General features: G+C 43.0%; 1 protein-coding gene across 3 annotated transcripts in view; it reads right to left on the bottom strand.

The window, feature by feature from the left end:
• Positions 1 to 14170, bottom strand: part of sipa1l2 (signal induced proliferation associated 1 like 2) — a 51833-nt gene extending 37663 nt beyond the window's left edge. For all 3 annotated transcript variants that reach the window (XM_069690062.1, XM_069690063.1, XM_069690064.1), the window contains exons 1-6: positions 12359 to 14170; positions 8622 to 8755; positions 7264 to 7452; positions 2439 to 2613; positions 2110 to 2213; positions 425 to 582 (exon numbers count right to left, since the gene is read on the bottom strand). In XM_069690062.1, the coding sequence (XP_069546163.1) occupies positions 425 to 582; positions 2110 to 2213; positions 2439 to 2613; positions 7264 to 7452; positions 8622 to 8755; positions 12359 to 13904 (2306 nt within the window). In that variant the 5' untranslated portion in view covers positions 13905 to 14170. The remainder of the gene's footprint in view (positions 1 to 424; positions 583 to 2109; positions 2214 to 2438; positions 2614 to 7263; positions 7453 to 8621; positions 8756 to 12358) is intronic.
• Between the last annotated feature and the right edge of the window lie 3682 nt (positions 14171 to 17852).

The raw sequence follows: 17852 nt of genomic DNA, 5'->3' as shown, positions 1-17852 counted from the left end.
TTATTAGCGAGAGTCAACTTCAGAAACACTCGAGGACAGAGTCGTAAGTCATAATTTTAAGGTGTCTCTGAAGATAATAACTGTATCATCACTGAGCGGATCAAAAGAGCCTTGTCATTCCAGCACATTACGATGAAGTCATGACAGAAACCACAGAAAGCACTCAGCAAGCTATCATTATTATTCTTTCAAATTAAGTGTTCTTTAAAAGTTCATGGAGAGCCATTTGGCATGCAGACATTTATGCAAAGCCCATCAAAAGATCAACACATTTCCTCTAACTGTATGAGCAGATTAGTTTGCTCCTCATCCCACAGTGAAGCGCTCTAATATTTGGTGGTTTGATTTCAAGCCATTAAAGTCAAATGTTTTTCTCTTATACTTGCTTTTCTTTACTAACCAGCAGTGTGCTTGTTCCACTTACCTGTAGCAGACGTTATCAGTGCAGGGGTTGTGGACTTTGACGATAACAAACACATGTTGGAAATGAGAGCGGATGCTTTTCGGAGTGAAAGGAAGGGCCCCGGGCTCCTGGAACACTATGGTGACAATATCATTGCCAATGTGCCTCTTCCTTAATAACTGTAAAAAAAAAAAAAAAAAGTGAGATAGAATCAGGTACAACAGGAAAAGATGACATAATGAAGGAATATAGGAAGATAGTTGAAGAGTACAAGGATTTAAAAATACATTCTTTGTTCAAGATTAAGATTAGAGTGAGACCAGGTGAGGTTTTCTGAATAAAGGTCTGTGTAGCAGAGATAAGAATAACAGAGGCAGTCAAACTGACTCCGCAGCTATACAGACATATCTATCTCAACTTCGTAAACATTTGCTAATATCAGCAAAGATAAGATGCCAGTCAATACCAGACCAGGTGACGTTTAGCACCAAACCTTTTTCTACACTGACTTTCTATTCCTCATGATTTCAATTTCTTATTTGTGACTGGATGATTGTGTTACTTCTTCAAATGTTGCACAGTCTAGTTTCAGGTTTTTGTTTAGTCATTTTGGATCAAACCCTAAAATCACAGCATCGTTTTTGACAAAAATCACAATTAGTGCAAATTCATTTTCCCTTGTTTTGAGAATTTTAGGATCTCTGCAACCCAACTGACCGTAGAATCTGTACCAGCATCACAGGATGGAAACCAATCTTTTGAGTTAGCTTGCACATTTAATGTGCTCCATGGCTCCATGTTTGGATGCTGAACAAAAACCGTCTAAAAAACAGGATAAAGAGCTAGAAATAGATAGAATCACCTCACCTAATTTAGGACTTTTAGGAGAAGGAGACATACTTGCCCAAACCCAATTCATACTAGTTGTATTGTTTGATTGTGGAGAAAGTTAACCTCATTCTGTGTGGTATGAGGTTGTCAGTGAGGGTCAGCGAGAGCCAAGCAGGATTGGAGGGTACAGTGGTGAATTGGAAAGGATGAAGGGATGAGTGGGGCAAGCTCTGCCTAGAAACACTGAAAGATTACCAGCAGGGATTAAATCAAACTATTCCACTTCATGAAATGCTGTAAGAGAAAAGAAAAGAGAAAGAGCCCACCCCCAAATCCTGCCAATCACACCTTTTAGAGGCACTTAATGGATCGGGTCTCTGCTGTGTTTCTCTGTTTCTCTGCCCTATTCTTCCTTCGGTATATTTGCGGGAAAGTGTTCGCTACAGGTTTGTACCTACAGGTTGTATTATGGGCTCAAAAAGTACTTCCATACAAGTAGTGCACACTAACATGGTGAACCTCTGTATTCTCGTCTTTATCGGTCTGTCCACCACCACATCCACTTAATTCCACTTGTTAGCGCAGACACAGAGGCCCATCTAATACCACGCCAGGTCCAGCCCCTGGGGATGCATTGATTAAAATCCTACTATGGGGTACCGTCACCATGGCAATGCTCATGCTTTCAACTGATAGGTCATTACCGTGGCGAAATGAGTCTCTGGGGAAGACTGGCAGGAGTCGGGATTGAAGATATCCTAAAAGGAAGCTGCTCAGGGACTTATTATAACCATTAGACGCCGGCTTACCACACAGAAGAGCAAATATGGTGGCCTGCTGTCGGGGATAGAGCGTGAAGCGTCCAGTTTACTGACCTGCTGTCGGTTGTTGGGCGTGTAGGGGAGCATGGTGGACACGTGAAACATCAGCTCGTAGTCCTTATAGGTCGTGTAAAGAGAGTGTGTACCGGTAGAGTCGGCTGTAAGAGAGGACAGGGCGTTCAGGGTCTCGGGTCTCATATCAAAAGGTCAGTTCGATAATCTGATGACGTAATTGAAAGGAAAATCATGATTGAAGATGCACAACAGCCCCCCAAAAAGCAATATGCAACATAGCAGAGCATCTGCACTCAGCAGATTGAGGAGTGTGTGGGCTTGCACTTTGTGAATGTTTAGTTTGGTGTGTGATGTGTGTTTTATCTCACTCTTGTTATCCAGCTGAGCTCTGTACTTGGTGAAGCCTTTGAGGCGCACCCTCTGGCCGAGCAGATCCAAGAACTCCTCCAGCGCCGGTCCAGCACTCTCGTTGTTGTACATCTCTTCCTCCGTGCTCTGGCCCGCCTTGCAGTAAAGCACTCCCACCTTGTGCTGGAAGCTCAGCTGCAACGAGGAACGTACACGGACACTCAGCGAGTAAGTATAATTTCCTGTCGCTGTTATGTATCACATACACCACACTCATACGTACTGTTCATTATGCACTCACAGCGTGCGAGTGCCCACTTTCCATCATGTCGCAGCTAATGTGAAGGCCTTCATAACCCTTCTAGGAGAGAGCTGAAATCCCCTTTTGTGAAGCCAGGCTATGAACTCCTAGGAGCGCCGAGCACTGCATAAATCAAGCCGAGCTATTAGCTGCTACTTAAAAGCAGCTGTGGAGCAACAAGGGAGTGAATTACAGACATATAATAGAATAGCCTTAGTCCATGGCAGAACACTGCATAAGCTGCCAGCAATAGCATTTTAAGCCTTCCTTAAAGACCTCCTCTTTAAGCAATACTTTGGTTTGATAAGTAAGCTCTTATTGTAGCAGTAAAATACTAGTAAGAGGCACCGAATGGCTCAAATTATACTCTCGGTTCAGTCATTGTTGGACAAAGATGTCACAATACATATATGTGTGTCTTATTCACAAAGAGTATTCATAGTCATAGAAAAGAAAGCCAAATCTCACAGGTTTTTACCACAAGCTTTAATATTTTGCAGAAATGACAGGTTTGATATGAACTTGTCTCCTGGAGAGACAGGAAGACATAAAACATCCGCAGTGATTCTTCTTGCGCCGTGAGCGTGAGAGCCCTCTCTACCAACATGAATCTTTTATGGCGTCTTGATGCCGGCCAAGAAAAAGAATCAAAAGGGGAGGGGGAAAGAAAAATGCATGAAAGAAAACATCCCCCTTTGTTTGACACCTGTAACCCGGTATTCATAGCTGCACCTTTATCTTGACCCAGGGTCAATGTGTCAGCACGGCTGGGCGGAAAACTCTCTCTGAATGTGAAAGCAACCAAATGGTCTAAATATGGTAACAAATTGGAATTGTCTTTTTCCACCGTTACAGGTTATCAGCTCCCGGTGAGCTCCTGACACTGTTGTCATGGTGACTTCCTCTATCAGGCAGCCTGCCCTGCACTAAAGCTCCTGTGGTGACAGAAAGCTATTATACCATCAAGCCCAGTGGAAATGGCATGATGTGCAATGATGTGGTCTTCTATTTTTGATCCGGTATTATATGGACTCACTTAACCTTCTGCTCCTCTTAACAGGCCGGCCAACGGCGAGGACAAGCACAGTGTCCCTTTGGTGTGAATTTGAAAAGTGCAAACACATCAGGACACATAACACATATAAAGATTAGAAGTGTCCTGAGGTGAAGCTCATTGTGTAACTAGCTTTGAGGACTTTTTTTTGGTGGCATCAGCGTCAGCCTTTAAAGAAACAGTTATTTAATGGATCCAGACAAAAATCTGTGCATAGAAAGCAGTTATCTTTCCCTTTCCTCGACATTCCTCTCGCTCTATCGGTCTGGAGCTGCAGGGTGTTAAAAAACGTAGACTCGCTCTTTCTTTTAAGCAAAAAAAACCCCCACAAAGATACTTATTGAGATGAGAGAGAAATGAGGACAATGTTCCCTCTGGAGGGCTCTGAGATGCACCTGAGGGACACAGCAATGTCCTAACACGACATGCCACACTGCTGTGACATCTGTCTGCACTGCAGTGTCCTATTGCAGCAAAATATCCAAAACATGGCTCCATTACACAAACATCTACAATGTTTTTTTTTAGGGCTGACGTGTTTAAATTTAGCTGCAGAAATATTTATATAAAAAAAGAGGAACATCCTGGTCTCCGCATTAATTCAGCAACTTCCTCTACTTTCACTATAATGACAGGGGATTGATTTACATCTGGGATAGGTGATTTCTTTGTTGCACTGCAATAACAGCCACAGTAGGAGGTAGATTGTTCTCTTGAACTTGTGGAACAAATCACATTTAACTTATACTCCCTAAGCCTGAGTTGTACTTGAGAGTTGAGCTGTCGCTGTGGGCATCAGGAGATTAATTCATGGACCTGCGAAGGCTGTTCTTGTTGACCATTTCGAGACTGCTGGAAAACTTGAACGTAAAATGCCCGGCACTCCGTCTTTGTTTATGTTATAAAATGAGAGCAAAGCAGATATGCTTTCTAGGTTAGGAAGACGGTAATTTGTTCAACATTCCTGAAAGGGAAAGATTAGTGGCCTTTCTTTGACTTCCTTGATGATGTCTTTGATTTCACAAAAACACTATTTCATTTGATTACATTTGCAGACACCTGCAGGCCAGCCTTCTCTGGTTTACACGCAGTCTTTATTACCAAGAATAATTAATTTAAGTGGAAAATGACATTCTTAATTTAAAAACTGATAAACAGTTTTCATTAAACATGAATTCTGTCATTTTACAGATTTTAGACTTCAGATGGAAAAGATAAATACACATTTAAAATCAATGGCTTTTTTAGAAAAATATATTTTATCACCTAATATCACATCTCATAAATCTGACTAACTGCCCAATGCTTTTTCCAGTGCACCTGCACACACTGGTCTGAAATACATTTCCATGTGCTCTGTTTTCTTCTTACATCTACAGCCATTACAGTGCAATCCACACTCCTGCTTTCTGGGATGTTTTCTCTGTTGAACTGATCATGAGGATATTACAAAGGCCGCCTCGCTCCAGGATACTTTCACTCACTCTGTAAGCTTTCTGTTCGCACCCGCAGAAGTTGCTTAATACACAAACACACTCAAGTACCAAAAAAAGGGCTAACGTCTCCTAAGTAGTGCTTACATCCACACAACTCCTCAGATAAAGACAAAACAGTTTCGGCAGATGACAGCGCTGCAGATCTTCCTCTCCAATATTAGCTTCCTCACATAAACACATCAGAGGGCCAGTCAAAGTCCAGCTTGGTTAAAAAGCAGATTAAGGGGTGCTTGACATCAAACATTTGCACTGCATGCATAGCATTAATGATTAAAACAGGAGTGTACAAAAATACCGATGTCCAAATATAAAACTGGCTTCCGCTGGGTGTTCGGTTTGAGGTCTATGAGGAGGAGTGCCAGTTGGACAAGCTTTAAGCCCCACTTAGGCGTTGGGCACTCCTCCTCTGAGAGAACTTTCTTAGATTATTTGATTGCTTTTTTTTCTCCCTCCTGTTTGTAAATTTCAGTCTTGTATCAAAGTCTGTATCTGCAGACAGACTCTCATACCAAAGGCATGGTGCGTTGCATTGCAGGTGAACAAACGCCTCCTTTTAGATCTGGCAGGAAGAACTTGTCCAAAGCACTTACTTAAAGTTACTTTGCCATAATTGGACTCACAAAGTCTGCCATCCTGAGTGCCTCTAACTCACTTTAGAGGGGACACTACACTGCTCTTGTTTATGTGTGTAACAAAATCCTAACATTCAGGAGGGACATGGCTGACACTTTCTATTATAAGAGCCTTTCCCCTGTCAATTGGAAGGATGGGCGCATGCTAACGAATGTAATTAAACTAATAAGCAACCAATTCTCTGATAGCAAAAACAAGCAATACACCACTGGTCTGATCCTTCCACTTTCCTTTCTGTCTTACAGTTTCATTAGATAAGAAATTAAAAAGGCCTTGAGATCGCACATGAATCTCTCTGACACCTGTGATTATAGAGAGCCTATATCACTATCTGCAATTTTACTTAAAGAGAGATAATCCAAGATGACACCTTCAGCCATCTCGGCAGAATACCAAATCACCTGCTCTCAGTCGAAGTAAGATGTCAAAAGGGGGGTACTTTAGCTTGTGTCTGAGTATCCTATCAGCGGAACAAGTGTGTCAAAAAAAAAAAAGTCGATACCGGCTTCAGAGAGTGCGGGATTTCCATTGATCCTATTTCAGTGTGATATTGTGTGTCGTATGCCTCCTCCCGGGACCCTGTGTTATCTATCTGTAATAAGCAGCCCTCATGTGGGACAAAGGTATCTGCTATCTGAAGTTAATCCCTCCTCAGTTTCCCTCCCCAAGTGACGCAAATGTCTGAAAGAGAGACAGTTATACCTTAAACATTAAAGCCTTACATTAACATTAATATCAGTCGTTTGATTGAACACATTGTTCCTAGTACTGACATGTTACACTGATCGCCTAAAACTGGAAAATCTTTGAAGAGGGAATGAACTATAACTGCACCCTCCATAAAGGAATTTTTTTTTTTCTTTTCAAGAGTTATATGAAAAGATACCACTCTCGAATCTGCTGATTAAATATTTTAAACAAAACCGGCAGTTGGCTTTAATGCTTAGCTTAGCATGAAGAGCACCACTAAGTTCCCTAATTAACATGCTACATCTTGCACGCTCTATTGGTACAAAAAGCAAAGTATAACACAAATTAGTGATTTTATGAGGGTGGATGCACAATTTCGGATGCAGTGACTTGCTGTAGTGCTGGTTGACCAGACTCTGTGGTGAGTTATTGTGTAACAGTCCTGCACATGACCTCCCATATAGCCAAAAATGGTAGTTTTACACATTGGCTTCCATCCAAAAACCAAATCTATATATTTCCCAAAATAACTAAATATTCCTTTTACACCTGCTTGACAAAATTAAGCCACTGATTGCGCGAGTGCTTTAAGATCATCATCAGCAGCAGCAGTAAGAATGTGGTAGTACTCGAAACCTTGACCCCAAGAGAACATCTCGTGCTGTACTCACCCCTTGCTCGTCCAGCTTGAGGAGCTGCTCCGGGACCTTGGGAGAGTTGAGGGCCAGCCTCAGACATTGGATATTCAGCTCAGGGATGACGTATTCAAGCACTTCTTTGAGCGGCAGGCCACGGGCCGTCCCGTGTCGCGCCGTGGATGGAATGGCGTCCTCCAGGATGGCTCCACGCAGGGTGGTCAGCTGACAGGAAACAACAGATCAGTGGAGTTAACTGTCTGCAATGTGTTGTATAACATCCTACTTGAACAATGTGTTACGGTGAGGTCTGCATATGTTCTCATATGCTGACTTATGATTGAGGGCAATGGCTCGGTTATGACTCCAGTGGATAGTGTTAGGTGCTCACATTATAAATAATTGAGAGGCTAACTGAGTGCTTGATGTTAAGTGTTTTTTTATGATTAAGACCATTAATGTGCCAGTAAAATAAACAGCTTACAAACACCCACTCTGGAGCCCTGTGTTGTTGTTTGAAACATTACAGACACATTCACATACATCGAATAAATCCAATTTCAATCCGCGTAGCCTGTGGACACGAGTGTCAGCAGTCAATGGATGTCCGACAGAGAGGCTTTCTGAAAAGCAGATTATTTAACAGACTTAGAGGGAAAGGGAGAGTGAGAGCGGGACAGAGATGCAGAGAGCGTGCCGAGGCTAAATAATGGGAGTACATGCAAATAGACGCTCCAGTGGTTGGGGAGTTAAGACACTGTCTGCGTGCTACTTGCAGGGCTACCATGACCCAGATACATTGTTTTTTCGTGGGAGTGGTGCTTCAAACCAAGAATGGTGCTGGATATCAGTGACATTTCCCTGCCTGACGCATCTGTTGCACCTGAATTATTCAGTGAATGAGATCAACCAGCATCAATCAAGTAGCGCTTTCGGTACCACCAGGGACACTGAGGCTATGTATCTCAGTTTGCGGATTAATCATGTTGTGCGTGATTATGTGTGTGTGCGTGTTTGTGTGACAGTGTGAGCGAACGAGGACGGTCCCACCAACTCCGACAGACTGTGTCAGTGTCTGCACGACTGGCCAAGTGAATCACAAGTGGCACAGAAATCAGTGGGAGACATTAGGATGCTCGGAGCAGATTTTTAGAAGGAGGCCTCCTTGTTTTAAGGGGTACTGAAGCATTCCTGGACTCTTGTACTGCTTAACTGAGCACTAAGCTGAGGAAACGTAACGTGTCTTGCTGAATGCGATATATGAGAAATATGAAATATCGATGTTCCTGCAGATTAACACTGCTTTGATAGATCGACAAGTCATGTCGGGTTCTCCTGCCGTGCATCCATAATACATGTAGAGGAAAAAGGGCATGTCAGTGTATCACAGTTACCTGGCTGGTTCTGAAGGTGACCCGATAGTTGTACTGCATTCCTTCTTTCTCCTTCCCTTCGTCCAGCTTCTCCCTGCGGACGCTGACTGCCACAGGTCCCAGATTGTCATCGACCCCAAAATAGTTTTGATGCTCTGAGGACAAAGCAAGAAAGATCAGAATTACACAAGCTCTGAATTAATTGTTGACATCAACTTCACTTAATTGACAAAAAAATCTATAACCTTGATCAGATCTTAATCAAATCACTGATTTTGCTTCAGCAGAATATTAGTTTATATTATCGAGTCCCCATATTTATTTAATCACATAAACACTCTGTGTATTGACCATGGCCGAGCTCTGACGTTGCTTACAGAGAGCAGCAGGGATCCAGCGTAAATTCAAAATTGATTGAGTTTGGGATTTGGGATATCTGACTTGTCGTTGTAGTGGTGGGAATTAAAAAGTTAAAAAAATTAAATATACAGGCCAGAAAACTGTGACCCCATCTGACCCAGATAAGGTAGGTAGGTAGGTAGGTATTTACTTTATTAATCCCCGAGGGGATTTTTTTTTCCGCTACAGCAGCATACAGAAGCATAATCCACACAGCGATATGTTTAGCACTATACAGACGCATGCAGAACAGAGTATCATTACAGACTTTAACAATGTCTTCTTCAATATAATTAATGATGGATTTCGGACTATAATAATACATTTGGTCAAAATGTATAAAAAAAAATGTATGTCAGTTTTTCATTCTGCAGTGAAGCATTTATGATCTCTACCCATGCAAACCTGAAATCCACTGACCTTCAGGACGACTAAAGAGCATAAGAAATTATTTTTTAGGACTCTCAATTGACACGACTCACAATACAACAGACACCTATTTAGCCTCTGACTCTATAGCAAACCTAGGATTTATAATTATACTACAATGAAATAATTCAGCAGTTAAGCTTTAGCGTTTGTTTTAATGGCTTATTGGTTTGCATATTATGTAAATGACTGTGTAGGGTGAAAATACATTTGAGGTGAGACAGAAAAGTTTCCTGGCTACATTGAAACCCAGGTCAATATGGTTCCACTGCGCTGTGGACATTAAACCACAGAGACACCATGATGTCCCCTCTGTCCAGGAGGTTTTTGTCCACCAATTTAACATACTTTATACAATTTGTAAGGCGATCTGAACAATTTACAAAGTAATTTTAGTAAATAATAAAAAAAAAAATTATAAATATTATGTCAGTTTCAGGGAGGGCCTGAAGATATTGGTGGTCAGTAAATCCATTACTCCAACAATTCAATCAGGGACGGGTTATGTAAACAGTTACAGGCCAGACTGCCATGGGATTAATATATTTGATAACGTGTGCTCCCTGAAAAATTATTTTGGTGACCCCTCAGAATTTTCTCTTTTGATCTATGACGGTTTATCGCACACACACACACGCACACACACGCACCTTTCCAGTGAGCACAAAAATTACAAAATATGACAGGCAGATAGTCATTACATTTCTCTGCCACCTTTGTACCCCCTGAAGGATGAATACTTTTGAATTTGTTGACACTCAATGATGCTTTGCTCTTTTGACAGCCTGAGGTCTGGATGTTAATTTGAATAGTACATTTATAATAATCTGATGGTCAGATTGCCATGAAATTTACTGATTATACTGATGCTCCTGAGAGGATGAAGTGTTTCAGCATATTTCTGGTCAGGCTGTTGTTTGTTCTTTCCAGCAGTTTATACTGTGTGATGTAATGAAAAATTCAGTGACCACGATGGTGGTTACTGGCAGGGCTTCAGACATTTGTCAGTAGTAAGCATTTTAAAAACCTACGGTCCTAATTTCTGTGTTGACATAAATAGTGTTTTTTGTAACTGTGTGTGTGAGGACACACATCGTGGTGCCTTGAGTAAACACTCCCTAATCCAAGTTAAAGCCAGGTAGAAAGACCTGGATTCAGCAGACAACAAAAGAATAACCTCAGCAGGGAACCAATGCACTGACATTGCCAGGGAGATTTCTCTTGAAGTTTAAATACTGCATCCATGCCACGTAGTGCTTGCAGTGTAAAATACACTGCTTCTTGTCACTGTGGCATCAACAGCGGGGCAAAGCGCGCATCGGCATGAATAATAAATTCACGGTATGGAGGCAAAGGGGGGGTTAACTGTCTGAAGAATGCATGGATTGTCAAGGACGGTGGACTGAGGGGAAGTGCTCTGTGAGGCGCAGGGTCAAATGGTGGTAGGAAGGCTGTCTAGCACAGGAGGCCACGAGGCACCCAAATACTGACAGCACAGTGAGCGAGACATCGTTGACTGTGGAGGAAAGCTTTTTGTCAACGCGTTTCTTCAACGGGTCACTGGTGCTCATCACATAGTGTTGACAATTTGCCAAAGGTTGCAAAATGGATGGCTTTGACTGGTGTGTTAAATAATGATGCTTCACTGTCTTCCTGCCAGTCCTCAGTGCAAAAATATCTTTAAAATCTCTAAAAAGTCCTACAATAAATCCTCTAAATCTTATTTCAGGTATCCTATCTTACCATCTATTGCATATTTTAATGTGGAGGAAATGTTGTGTCCACTCGGGCAGCCTGAGGAGAAACACTCCGGTTGCTAAGGGAAGAAGGGCTTTAGGCAATCAATTGGATCAATACACGGCACAGGTTGATAAAAGCTTGTCGTAAAGTGGTGACACACAGCCATGTTTGTGTGAGTGTGTGTTTGCGGTGAAGCACAGGTCATGACAGACCTGTCGATGCAATAAAACACCTCGTGAAAAAAGGGCAAGGCCTCAATCCACATGCTGTGAAAAAAGCATCTTCTGTAAAAGTTTGAACATTAAAATGAAATATGACAACAAGGCCTTGCAGTTACACATTAGCCTGCAAAATGAGGTTAAATAGAAAATATAATAGCACCAGTTTTAGGGTGAGTAGCGAGTGAGGCAACATTTCACAGTAAATGATTATCAGAGTGAGCTCAAAGGTACATTCAAATATACTGTAAGTTGAGCCTCGACTGGAGTTAAACACCGTCACACCACAGAATATTTTAATACCGAATATCTTTTTGAAGAAGTTCAGGCATCTCTGAGTGTGAAAGGTGAAGCAGCTGTTTTCTGGGGGGGATTTAAGGAGGGGTAATCCAATCTGCTGAGAGCAGCCAGTACAGACGGTGTAGACAGTGAGAAAAACAGATATGTATAATGTGGCGATGAGTCTGGGTCGGCACGGTATTTCCAGCATCAATCACAAAGGTGTTTTAATGAGGAGAGCTGGGACCTTGGCGTAGTTCTGCTGACCCTAAAGTTTCATAAGAAGTATCCTCACACCCCCGCGGTCCCCACGGGGAACAGCTGCAGCACAACCTCTGCCTCACCTCTCTCTTCTCACATGTCTAATCAGAGCCTCTCGGCAGGGTTCGGGCTAATATCACAGAGAGGACATGACCGCTCATCTGCCGAGGAAGTGAAACACACACCCTCGCACCCAACACAAGACTGCTATTGTTCTGGACCTTATTACATGTGGTCCTACAAAAACAACTGGGCCGTCATTTCTGACCCTATGAGCGGACTGTTCCAGTTGGGAACTCTTACAGGCCATTTTGAATGGCCTTGTTTCAAGGAAATGGATTTGGCCTGGATAGTTTAATAAACACAGCCACCCAGATTTCACTGCATCATATCCGCTGTAAACTCAAAACGAATGCATTTAGCGTTATTTACCTCTCCCGTAGAAGTATTTGTGGTAGTAGTATGCTCCAAGGTCGATGTGCTCAATGATGTAGCGTTTGACCTTCTCCCTGTGGATTGGCTGGTTTTCTCGAGGAACCTCCAGGACAGACACTCCTGCGTTGGTGCAGTGGGAACTTAGAGAAGACTCAAAGGAGCAGCTCTCTGACATACCACTGTAGTTGGCACTGTTGGCTCTGGAGAGGGAGATCTTTCGCTCGCCCTCACCGCCGATCTCATTGCGAAAGTGTGGACAGTTCAACGCTAAGCTGTTGCTCTTCCCGTCTCCATCGTCTGCGTCCAGGTTCTCCTTGGGGTTCAAGTCCTCCCTGCTGCCCAGTGGAGACTCAAACATAGGGGGATTTCCACTGCTACATCCTGCTGCTCCACCATCTGCCCCGGCCCCTGCCCCAGGTCCAGGTGCAGGTGCAGGTGCAGGTGCAGGCGCAGGTCCAGGTCCGGAAACTCCAATAGCTCCAGGTCCAATTCCAGCTGAGGCAGCTGAAGCCCCAGTGGTAGTGTTCTTCCTCTGGCTCAGGTTAGCTCTGCTCGCTACCGCCTCACTGATGTTAAAAAGAACGCTTTGGACGTCATAGTGGGCGAAGCATTTTTGGAAGCTGAGCGGCCTCCGGTCATCCTCTATTGAGAGCCGCAGTGCGTCACTCTCACTCTTAATGGTCCGCAGTTTCCTGAACAGAGACGTTTCAGATGACTCCGACTTAAGACGCCTCATGAAGGACTTCTCCCGTTCCCGGCTGTAGAGGACCGAGTTGTCTATGTAATCATAGCCTGGAATGTGGACTATCTCACCCCTGGCGATTTGGGCCGCTGTCTGCAGGCTGGGGGAGAGCGAGGCGTCACAGCGCAACAACTCTGGGAAACCCAAAGGTGGTATGCTACGGTGGTCCATGGTGTCCACTCGGTAGCCCCTCAGCATGGTGAAGAAGCCATCACTACTCAGGCCCTGACGGTCGATGGAGGATGTGCTTCCATACTCACGGTGCAGAGAGGCTCCAGTGTTTGGGTTGACAGCGTTCTGGTCCATTATGTCCTCAGAGTCAATGTCACTTATGGTGACATCGCTGTTGCTACGTTGACGGATAGGGTGGAGACCCTTGAGCGGGGAGTGGCTGAGAAGGTCACTCAGTGTGTATTTGTTTGTGTAGTCCACCTCCAGACAGACCGCCTCGCCTTGCTCCAGTATTTCCACAGTATGTTCCTGCTGGCCATTCTGAAATATTGGTATCACACTCTGGTAGTTCGGTGAAGGCCGTCCGTCCCATCCATCTTTCCTTGGCGGCCATTCTGTCACCCGGGCCCTGACACCCATTTTAGGCATGGCTGGAGTACCATTTGTTTTGCCTGCACCATCAGGTTTCCCCTGCATGCCGGAGGCTGGTGGTCCCATGCTACCATTCAGGGCTTTGAGTTTCCTGCTGAATAGCTCCTCAGACTGCATGGCTCTGGAGTATTCTTCTGGGCCTCCCACAATTCCCACAAGGTTTGATTTGTTATCTGTCACAGGGCTCAAAATACTCATATCCTGCTGGTAGACTCCTTGAAGAGCAGACTTTCAGGACCCTTCTTCATTACATCATGTGATTTGCTCACTGGCGAGCAGAGGAGGAGCCTCTTTCCTGAGTCAATGAAGCAGCCGTCGTCATAACTCACAGAAGGCGAGTGGCATGACAATCGACACACAGCATTTGGAAGTCAAGGACAAGTGTCTGAGGAGCGCCGAGGCACAGCGGAGTGGAGTCTTTCCTCACAGCGTGCCGCCAATGCAGAACGACAGCTGTACAAGTCTGATCTGTGGCACGGAGACAAAAACACAGGAGAAAATGTTGAGCACACAGCGAGTGGGTTAAAACAGACATTTTCATTAAAAACACAAGAAAAGACGCTTGTAATCCTCAAAATGACTCCGAAACATGCCACATTAAGTTCAGCTGCAAAAATGATCATACTGCTGACCTAAATTGTCAGTGCCCTGTTATCTTGTCATAAACCTTCACCAGGGGGTATGTCGGGATGTATTAGTTTTTGAAAATATGTAGAGAATATCACCAAATACGGCTAATTAGTATATTTGGGAGGAGAGGATGCCATTACGGGTTTATAACAAGATAGATGTATATCTTTGTTGGTGCTTCCAGCCAGTGCCTAACAGATGGTGGTGAAGCAAATTACAGCAACAAGAGGCAGATGTTCGGCTAAATGTTCGCATGTACCGAGATCTGATCCAACCGCTTGCAGCATGATCAAGCCTGCAAATTATACAGGGGGGATAGCTTTGCATATTCAACACCAATTCCACTTTGCCTTTTTATCTGACAAAGTTAGTTGGTTTGGAGGAAAATTAAGAAGGACTTGATGAGGAAAAATTGGCTATAACAAATTAATATATATGATAACAGCCAAAGCTCTCTTAAGGATGAAGTTGCAGTTTCTTCCACTGGTGTAACTTCAGAAGATAAAGTTTTCCCTGTCCCAGTTGTTCAGTTCTAACTTGTGGAAATACTAAACAGACAGTTTATATTCATTAACCTGAAATTCTGAGGATGGAGAGAGAAAACACTAGCTGGCTCGTCCTTGAAAAGCAGCTTTGTTCCCTTCTGGGGATTTCAAATGTTAGATACACACACAAGCTGCAAACTCACATGGTTTCCATTTTTATCTACAAGTTATGTCCCTGCACATCAGCCACGAGTACACTCTTGTTAAACAGGCGCCCGGTTAGTCATGCCGACCCTTCTTCAACTGAGGAAAACAATTTGACATGAACAATGTAATAAAAAGATGCAAACAAAGACTGTACGCTGCAGCGGTAGAGCAAAACTCCAAGAGGAAATGAGCAACTTTGGGAAAAACAAGCAGGTTCCTCTCATCGTTCTCATCCTGTCCTATAAGGTGTGTTATAGGTCCTGCGGGGGAAAATGACTGCTGTGTCACACTGGATTTATCTACTCGAGCACTGAGGTCTGCCTGGAGGACCACGCCACACCATGCCACGCCACAGCAGAGACTGCGAGTCTTCCTACTTTGACCTAAATGCTTTTTTCTTGTTCTTCGGGGGTGCTGGTGGGCCTCATTTCTTCTGGGACTGCAATCACGTGAAAATACCAATGAGTTGTCAAGTAAACCCTCCACATCGCAGAGAACATGGCACCGAATTGCTTCAGTGAAGATAATAAGCTCTGTTAAAGCTGCTCTCTTTGTAAGGTTTCATTGAGAACATGATAGATGAAGGTGGGCCCGGCGTCCCAGCGTTTGCCTCAGTGCTGTCCTCACGGCTTTTAAATGCGATAGCTTCGGCTTCCAGACAACTGTTTACATTTTTCTGTCATTTACTGTGAAGGAGGAAGATAAACTATTTTGGGAAGAAAATGTGGGCCACATCAAGATTAGCTGCAAGCCAGACAAGACCAAATACACTCGGGACGAGTTGGAAACATTTGAATAATAAAGTATTCACTTCTGCCTGGGCCAAATACAGGTTAATGCATGCATGACCCAAATGTGTAGGAATAGACTGGTAAAGGCAACTTCTCAGTTACATCTGCTACAAAACTAGCCACAGTCCTCTCTCTCTCTCCAGTTACAGACTAGTGTGGTTATGGACACAGCCTCATTAACATGGAGGAAAATGAATCACTGTATTTAACACGGGGCTTAGAGGGGACAGACAGACATTGTGTTGTGTCATGTGAATGCATAATGTTCAGAGGAGAGCTGTTGTGGGAAATATGTTTGTACGTTACCAATGGTAAATAATGAATAATGGAAGATGTGACTGGCTGCAGTGTAGTGAGGCAACTTATTTTCATGTCTGTGGTTTGATTTAATTAAATAAAACAATGAATCCTTAGTTACAAAAGTGAATTCTCTGGCACACACACACACACACACACACACTCATTAAAAAGCACTAAATTACACAGTAACCAAGAGTGCAGACTGAATTTGGTAAAACACCCTTGTATGTACCAAGCAGTAACCCAGAGTCACATAACCCACTGCTTTGTAAACTGCTGTTGGCATTTTGGCCTTTCACCATCTTATTTTTATTTTGGAGCCACAAGTGACCATATCTGGAGGTGCTGGGGAGGTATAGGTCTTACTGAGAGCCTGAGGACATTATGTCCCCCTAGGTCTCCCAAACAAAACCCTCTTTCAGACTTAATATCTAATCAATTATGGAATTATTTTCAGAAGGAGTGAAATGAGCTAATGACACCATAATGACTTGTATAATTTTTTTTTATTGGCTTTATATTTTATTAGAGAAGTTGACAGTTTTTTAATGGGAGTCTAGATTGGATTGGAGCCAGCCACTCGAGGCTCTCAAAGGTATTGCTATATGAGCCACTTCCACATTGGCTTCACTTTTCAGAGACTACACATCCATGACTTAACAAGGAGAGAAGAAAAGGGACCTCTGCTGAATCCACTGCTTCAAACAAAAAATATGCATCACCTCAAGTCAACATTTGAGATATCCTGTGGCCAAAACAAATGTCCCTAAGTACTGCAGGTGTTCCCATATTTCTATTCTTGCTGCTGGACATGTATTTTAGACTTTCCTGGTCAACCAAAATTATTCCCAGATCTCCCTCCCAGCCATGACAGGAGGAAGACGTGACTGAAGCAGTCTGCTGACAAACACTCAAATGTCAACTGTTGATTGAACACTGTTTTTTCACACTCACAATTAGAGCAAGTGACAGCGAAATGTGCCACCTGCACAAACAGCTTAATCAATGGTACCACTCCAACAGAGGCTACCTACAGATGACTGAGAACAGGAAGAACAAAGAAAGTTGCATACTGCAATCTCAGTAACTGCATGACAGCGAAACAGCATGGATGACTTCTCACTGCTGCAGAAGATAGACGGCTGTAATGCTGTCAACACGCACGAACCCAGAAACCATCACAACTGCATGTTTTAGTGCTGCTGCTTGGAGAAAACTGCATGATGTCGTCGCTTGAAATGCAAAACTGGAGAAACATCTAGTTAGATTTACTGATTTTATATGGTAATTTTTTCACTTATGTATGTAAGATAATACAAAAATTCGCCCAACTTCACCGGGCTTTTGGTTGATTTAAAAGCATATGTGAAGACCCTTGAAACAGTAAAAAAAAAAAAAAAAAAAAAAAAAGTTACAAGACAGTCCAGTTTATTTTGAACAAGTGTTTTGTTTTTTTATTTGTTAACTTCGTTATTTATTATTTTTCTTGTTTATCTAATGCAACATTATTGTTTTTCTGTTGTTGTATTATACAATTGAACACTTGTCTGCATTGTTTGTATATTTCAATTTTGTTCAATAAAGTAAAAAAAAAAAAAAAGAAGAAGAAACATCTAGTTGGAAACCCAGCAATAAAAAAAACATTAAGTACATCATCAGTGCAAAAATTGTGTCCCTTAAAAGAACATTATATAAAAACAATTCAGCATCCCAGTTTTGCCTCAAAACTCGCA

This window comes from Brachyistius frenatus, unplaced genomic scaffold (assembly GCF_029030835.1).
Source record: "Brachyistius frenatus isolate BFR_SWC_R1_liver_20210118 unplaced genomic scaffold, ASM2903083v1 Contig_8, whole genome shotgun sequence".
Classification (NCBI taxonomy): Eukaryota; Metazoa; Chordata; class Actinopteri; family Embiotocidae; genus Brachyistius; species Brachyistius frenatus.
Note: the sequence above shows the minus strand (reverse complement) of the source record. Positions and strands in the feature narration are given on the sequence as shown.